General features: G+C 40.6%; 1 protein-coding gene across 1 annotated transcript; it reads right to left on the bottom strand.

Annotated features, from left to right (window-relative positions):
* Positions 1–4183: 4183 nt before the first annotated feature.
* LOC120565748 (interferon-induced protein with tetratricopeptide repeats 1-like) lies at positions 4184–7748 on the bottom strand. The gene is made up of 2 exons (XM_039811753.1): positions 7650–7748; positions 4184–6219 (listed from the first exon to the last, which is right to left on the bottom strand). The coding sequence occupies exons 1-2, from the start codon at positions 7655–7657 to the stop codon at positions 4911–4913; spliced, it is 1317 nt and encodes a 438-aa protein (XP_039667687.1). The 5' UTR covers positions 7658–7748; the 3' UTR covers positions 4184–4910.
* Between the last annotated feature and the right edge of the window lie 450 nt (positions 7749–8198).

The raw sequence follows: 8198 nt of genomic DNA, 5'->3' as shown, positions 1-8198 counted from the left end.
TACATTATATATATATATATATATATCTCAAGACACATTACTGTATCAAGACACATCAACACAGTAAGACATATCTGAACATTAATTAATTAATGAACAAGCCCAATAGAAAGTTGATTACAACAGTTCCTGTCTGTGTACAGTTTCTTCCTCTTTTCAAACACAGTTTCACTAAAAAGTGCCGTTCCAAAGGACTACCAGTAATCTCCACATTAACTCCTCACGATGAAGCTGATTCTGTCTTCCACTCTCATCTGGATGCTCTCCAGCACAGGTAACTAACTACTCATGGTTAGTTACCCTTCTGAAAAAGGGTAACTACCCTTTTCAAAAAGGGTAACTAACTATTCGTTACCCTTCTGAAAAAGGCTAACTACGTTTCAAAAACAGTAACTAATCATTAACTACCTATTTTCTTGTGTACTTTATTGTAAAGTGTTACCGTTTTCCTCGTTGCAGCTGCAGCTCTTCAGTGTCTGCAGGGCATTGACCCCAGGAGTCCAGCCCTAGAGCAGTGTGACTCTGATGAGTTGTGTGCAACAATCGCCTTTCGTGGTAAAAGATGAATATGACTTTACTCAGTTTTGATTGAACTAAGGTTTTATTGATCTATGTGTGTTTCTAACAATAAAGAAATTGTGCTTATGTTTCACAGATGATATTGGAGGAGAGGTTAAAGAGTTTACTCTCAGGTCCTGTGCCCCGTCCTCTCTCTGCACTGTACAGGGTCAAATATTGTCATTCAGTGCTGCTTTTATTAAGACAGCTGCATCTGTTCATTGCTGCAACACAGATGGCTGCAACAGTCCAAATCTCATGTGTAAGTATTTTTTTAATTTGAATTATTTATGGATCTACAGCACACCATATACAGTACATATGCAGATATTTACTACATCCCTGTTTACATTACAGATTGTTCATTTTGCAATACTATGAGTTTCAACATATTTCATTAGCATTACTGGAGGAAGCGTGACATCTAAGATGTTCATCACCAATGACTGCTTCTCTGTAACTGCTGTGCAGTGACAATACATAACTTGAAACGTACTGTACTTGAATCTAAAACTGAAGTTTAAAAACAACTTATACTGTTCACAAAAACCGGTGTGCCATCTTTCCAACAGACAGTTCTCAGATTCTCAGTGAACTTTGTGTCTCATACATGTGTCCTGCTCTGTTTCAGACCCTGATGTACAGACAAAACTAAATGGCCTGCAGTGTATCGGCTGCACTCATCATCTTGATGATCTTGATCCTGTCTGTAACGTGACAGTACAGTGTGCAGCGTGGAGGACCGCTGCTATGATGGAAATAGTAAACCCTCATGCTGCATATTGATCAAAATGTGTTACTGCTGCCTTCTAGTGTTGAAAGATTTGTTCAAAACTGTCATCTAGTAAAATAGTGATTTTGTCATCCACAGTGACAGATGGGGGCCACACTTTTCCCTGGCGTGGCTGTGCCTCTGCAAACGCGTGTGAGGCTCTTTCTCAGCTGGAAGTTCGAACGGCTTTAGCTGTCGATCCTTTTTGGATACAATTCGCCAGTGCACCAACATGTTGTGGAAGCAGCTTCTGTAATTCAGCCGGGACTGTCAAACTGAGTGTTGTTCCTGTGCTGCTTGGTCTCATTGTCCTTATCCTCGGTTAGAACCAAGAGGGAAATAGAGCTGAGAGGTAAACTGAAACACAAACTAAAAAATGTCATTCAGAGCAGGAATATTAAATGTACCTGTGAGTAGCAAAGGGTCCCTACAGTACTTAATGTGTGTGGTTTAGTAAAAGTAGCGCCTAGTTGAGAGCTTTAGTTCCCACCAACCTGTTCATGTGTTTAGTTAAAGCTGTTCTGCTTTTGAGAGAGTTACTGTCTTAAAAACTACAACACCCAGTAGTCCTCCAGTTTGGTGTTTTTAATCTCTTATCATATGGACAGATCTGCTTTAGGAGTTTAGTACCATATTCTTTCAGTGAAATTAGTTGTTAAAAATCTCTGTATGAAAATGATGAACCCATCTTTATTCTGTGTCACATACTGTAATCTCTGGCTTATGTAGTAAAAGCTACTTTGCGATGTTAAAAATGTTCTGATGAGAATAAACTGGTTAATTAATAGACTCTATGGTGTTTTATGGTGTTTTCTGATGACTTGTTTATTTTCATTTCCATAATTTAATTGGGTAAAAGTCATTTTAAGATAAGAAAAAAAAACTCTTTAAAACCTCAAGAGAATCCTGGACAAGAGGGAAGCATAATACAAGTGTTACAAGAGTTAACATAAAAAGGCCAAGACAACAATATACACCACAAAACAGTGTGATGAAGTTGCAACAAAACGGGTGTGATTTTCCAAATCAAAAATGCAGGATGATGTACAGTTTCAGATTGCCAGGAGAACAATTTACAGAGACAAATAAAATGTATTATGAAGTAAAACCTTGAGTTCGCAGGCAACGTGACTGGTGAGATAAGCACACGTGAAAACATTTTGAATCTAGCATTTTTTCTGAATGTCATCACCTTTAAAGTGGCTACAATCAGTGATTAAACTGGGCCAGGGCTCTCCGGGGCTCAGCCCCGGCACATAAGCCTGCTCGTTTGTCTGGATGTGCCTGCTTGCAGTCAGTTGCCTACTGGAAATATGTCACATAAAATTTGATGAAAGTGATACTTTTGAAAACATGATATTTCTGACAAAAAAGGAAATATTTTGCATGTCTATTTTGTCTTGACAAAATAGACATGCCATTTAAAAAATCTTTGCTTTTTTGATGATGGGTTCATCATTTTCATACAGAGAAATATCAATGATATTGATATATCAGAAATGATATATCAGAAATATCATGTTTTCAAAAGTATCACTTTCAGCGGAGCTGAGATGAGAACAATCAGAACACACCCCCGGACCCTACTAGGGAGAGCCCCAGATAACAAATCCCAATTTAACCCCTGGCTATAATGATTATTTGTATTATGAATTAATTAAAATGAATGTCAAAACAACGTGAAACACAGGTTATTGAGTATGAATTATTCTGGGTTTCGACCCAATGTTTTAACAAACAGTTACAGTAAATGTTCCCTCCTTGTTTCAGGTTCTCATGCCTTAAGTGTTTTCACTGCGTAGTGTGGTCGTGCTCAGTTTGACTCGACTATTGGCCAGGCGTCAACACAAAGACAGACTTGGCTCCACCACCCGATCACTGCTATGCAGACTCTGGCTCCAAATAACTAGATTGTAGTGCCCGTATCCGGAGTATTTTGGCTTCACTTTTGTACAGTGGGGACGTGTCACCATGTTTTTTTACAGTCTATGGATGTAACCCTGACCCAAACCCTGTCTTTTAACCTAACCCTAACCTTAACACTTCACTACCGTCAATTGTACGTTGTAGTTTATAGGGTTGGTTTTGGTACGCTTTTTTTCGATACCAGTGCTAAAACAATATTTGTAATAAGGTGCCGGTGCCTAAAAGGAGCCTGAACCGATACTTAAAATAAGGAGAGCACAAAACAGCAAACAGAACTGCCTATTCATTGCTAAGGCAATATGGTCAAATTAAAAAAATGTATTTAAAATGTATTAACAATAACTTATAACAATAACTTATTTCACCAGTCAATTGATGTTAAAGCGCCCATATTATACTCATTTTCAGGTTCATAATTGTATTTTAAGGTTGTACCAGAATAGGTTTACATGGTTTAATTTTCAAAAAACACCATATTTTTGTTGTACTGCACAGCTCTCTCTAACTGCTGCAGATCCTCTTTTCACCTGGTTTCTGTTTTGGCTACAGAGTGAGACCTCTTTTCTTCTTCTGCTTCTGTACTATCTTTGATTGCACTCGCACATGCTCAGTAGCTCAGATGTAGATCATGTCAGCTAGCTAGCTCCATCGAAGTAAAAGACAGGTTGTTTCTCCAACTTCAGTCAGTTACAAGGCAGGATTAGCTGGGAGACTTCTAAATGAGGGCGCACATGTAAGTAGTTCTTTTGTAGATTATGGTGAACTTGTGTGTGTTGTAGCAGTGCTTTGCTATTGAGAACGAGGTACCATGCTAGTGTTAGCATTAGCGTTAGCATGCTAACGCTAACGCTACGAGCTAACGGTTGCGGTTAGCCAGCTCAAGAACACCCCAAATACCAGAAAAAGTGTTTTTTCATAATATGGGCACTTGAAATGATGAAAAGAAGAACCACTAGATAGAAAAAGTAACTTTGAATGCACAATGAGCTTAAGATTTGCAATTGAACGCACCATTAAGTCCCGTCTGTGTTGTCAGCAGCAGTGGCCACAGTGCAGCTAGTCTCCTCTGTGTCTTTAGCTGCAGTCTGTTGAACCCTTTGCATTCTTTTCATTGAAAAACAGCATGTTAGACCGTTGAGCTGTCAGCATTTTAATAGTGTTTTAGCTAGCTACTAGCTAACAGTAGGCTAATGTTACCTGCTGCCACATGTAGTGTTAACTAGTTACAGATGCAGCTTCTGTTTCTTGTAACGTCCATTTCAGAGCACTGGTCTATAGAGCAGCACAGGCGTTTAAGTGGCATCAAAATGAGGCATGGGTATCCTAGTAGTGTATTGTACAGCATAATGTTTTAGGCTGCCACTTTGTAAAAGCTGAGCGAGGTGAATCAAACAATTGCGGTCGCTATTGACGATAGCTTGGAAAAGGTGGGTTTGTGCAGGATATACCGTGTTGCGCTAGTGACGATTCTCTCTGACCAATCAATGGTCTGCAGTGTTTAAACTCCAACTCTTCTAGTATTGGCTCAGCTCGCTTGGAACCTCAACCAAGGTGGTACCAAATAAGTACCAGGAAGGCTACTATCTAAAACTTTTGCAAATGGAAAACCAAAAAACGAGCGAGTCGAGCCGTACCATGCATTGGTAAAGCTGCATTAGTCTTGCATGTTATTCAGAAACTCATCTATTTCTCCACACATTCGGTTTCTGTTTCTTTCTCTGATCCTCTCTAGAGTTCTGATGCTGTTTTTACGATAGTATGATTGTTGCGGTACCGCCGCTGCCATCATGTGATATTCTATCGACTTGTAGCTCTCTTTTCGGATGAAGTGTACATATTTTGCATAGTAGTTGTAAAGCATCTGTGCCCCTTCAGCATCCAGATCACTCTCCAGCAATTCCTCGTATATCTGGTCAGCTTTAGCTCGGTGTTTCGACTCTGCGTATATGTTTGCAAGAGATATTTTTCTCTTAAGTGAAGAACGAGGGTAAAGAGGAATCACTTCCTCATAGAGACTGATAGCTCTGTCGATCAGGCTGTGCTCCAGGGGATTGTCCCGGTGTAAAAAGATCCTCTTTTTGTAGCAGACTGCAGCACATCTCTTCAGATATCGTTCATCTGGATGTCTTTCCAGAACCTCCTCAGCCAAATCAATGGCCTCATCAGGAGATACATACATTGTGTACAGCCTTAGTAATGGTTTGATACCACTGTAGCTGCTAATGGGCTTCCTTAAAACCCTGCTGGCCAACTCACGCGCTTCACTTTCAATTTGCTTTCCTTTCGTAGCACATGCCTCAAGGTACAGAGCAGCGAGATACAAGTTCTCTGGATCGTGTTCCTTGGCGATTTTCATTTTCTCCAAGATGTCAGCCCCCAGCTTTTTGTTGCTATGCTTAAAAGCATTCACTAACCCTATGACGTGGCTGCTGTGCCACTCCACCGTGTCCGGCTGCATCCTGATGGCTCTCTGGAAGTAATCTGCAGCCAGAAGCTTTTCTTCTGCGCCAAACTTCATCAGGGTCCAGGCTTTTTCAGCGTAGATCTCTGGATGGAGCTGGTCCTGGGATGGAGATGGGTATTCATTTGTCAAGTCGTCGGCCTTTGACAGGTAAGCCTGACTCTCTGCTCGGTCTCCCAGATGGTGGTGCAGCCACGCCAGGTTCCTGTGGTTCACCACCAACCAGGGGCCCTCGTCTGAGACAGTGTTTCTCATCTGGCGGAAGGCCTCTGCTGCCCTGCTGAAGAAACGCAGGGCATCATCGGTGAACCCCAGCTGGTAGTGAATGAACCCCTGCAGGTTGTAAATGTGACCCAGCCAGCTGTATCCCTCCTCTGTGCCAATGTCCTTCAGCTGGTCCCTGAGACGGAAAAGTTTAGTCGTGCTTTGGTCCAGATTCCAAGTGAAGTGGCACTGCAGGGCCTCCAGTTTGGACTCCAGTGTTGCTTGGGTCTGAGCAGCACTGATGGATATTAACAATAACAAATGTCAAATCACTTGTAACGCAGTACAGTAATCTATTGTGCTCTGTGGCGTGCAATGTTTGCATATGTGATAATCCTCATGTGGAGGCAGAAAGGAAGGAACCATGAATAATTGAAAGGTAAGGACATAAGAAAGGAGTCAATAAGCAAGGAACGTGTGGACACAGAAGTATCAGAGAGATGAAAATCAAGGAGGGAAAGAAGGATGGGGTGAAGGACAGAAAGAAAAGGGAATTAGGTATATGCAATTAAGAAACAGGGACTGTGGTAGGACTTGGTATCGTCAATTTATTTCCCAATTCAAATTTTGATTCACAAGGTCTTTATTCGAGCCGATTTCCGATTCAATGTTGATTTGGGATATTTCAGTTGCAAATGTTGCTTAGATTTGAAAGAGATTCTACAATTGTTCAAGGTTCCCTCTAACCTGGTGCATTATTATAAAAGTATCAATGTTTACATTAAGAATTGACTGTTACATTAATGTACTTTTTATTTACCATGAACATACTACGGCAGTCAACACTATAAAGTAACAAATATTGAGTGACATTTCATTCACATATCATGTAGCCTAACTTTGGGGGGTAATTAACCATACCAATGGATCTCTTATGGATCAAGTAGTCAAATAATTTCTTTGTTTTTCACATCAGTAATCATGCTCTATTGTAGCAGTGCTTGGCTCAGTAGCCTAAAATAAAACAAAGTTATTTAATCAAATTAAAATTTGTTCAAAGATTATAGGACTACCTGTAGCACACTCCTCTCAGGAAGCTCACAATAATAGTATGCTCAGACTGGCCAGGAACATTTCAAATGACTCCTCACATGTCTTGCAGAGAGAATATCAGCTTCTGCCTTCAAACAGACGCTTTAGAGTTCATTCTTTCAATCGCATCAGACTTAAAAACTCTTTCATACATCAATCTATCCTATTGTTAAACCAGCTACATTAAATCCAGTCTAGTGCAATATTTATGGCTGACAATAAAGAGTAGGTCTTCTAGTTTCATATGATAAAGACAGAGATCAGTTCTGGATTTTATCAATCGCTATTGAACCATTCAAATGAAAATCTATTTGTTTCAGTCCTAGAAGGAAGAAAGAAACAGAGTAACAATAAAATGAGAAGGAAGAATAGAAACAAGGAAGGAGTGAACCAAGGAAGAATGTATCTGACATCAGGAAGGAAGAACTGAAAAAATAAATAAGGAAGAAACGAAGGAAAGAAGTAGGAACGAAAGAGCAAAGAAATGGTGCAAGAAACCGAAGAGGACAAAGTCAAAATGAATGGCTCAAACCATGAAAAAGTGTATGAAAGAGATCAGTGATTTTCGATCCATAATGTTGAACTTATTAACATTGTTACTGATTGCAGAGATTACATACCAAAGCAGACACTCACCTCATCATCCCACTGTTACCTGTAGTTTGCTGAATATGAGTTCCTGGTTTCTGCTCTTCACACTATGTACGATGCTGCTGTGGGAGCGGCACCATAAATCACTAATGTTTAACTTCTATGGCTCCGTAAATGCAATGTTGAGCACTGGTTTTGGACTCCGCTGACTTTTTTTCCCCAGTAATAGCAACCTTCGGCCCCGTCTGTCAGAGACAAGAAGCCCAACAGGCCATGACTCAACAGATCTGCATGGAGCTCGGATCATCAAGTATCTCTAGATTTTTGATTTTTTTAGTCTAGGGACTAAAGGCCTTTTTACAGTCGCCGTAGCCGACCTGTCGCGCACCAATGTTATGTCAAAACGACGTAGACCTCGCTGGCGCGCCAGGATTTTGAGGGTGCGACCAGAGGTTTCAGCGGTGCACTACAAAGCGGAAACAAGAAGCATGGACAAGTTCGAGAACAACGTGATGCCAGGACTCTCAGAGTGACTGCAAGTCTCTCTTGTAAACTTACAGGGTTAAGATGAGTTCTTTTATGGTGAATGAAAGG

This window comes from Perca fluviatilis, chromosome 9 (genome assembly GCF_010015445.1).
Source record: "Perca fluviatilis chromosome 9, GENO_Pfluv_1.0, whole genome shotgun sequence".
NCBI classification, from domain to species: Eukaryota; Metazoa; Chordata; class Actinopteri; order Perciformes; family Percidae; genus Perca; species Perca fluviatilis.
This window is presented reverse-complemented; position numbering and strand designations above follow the sequence as displayed.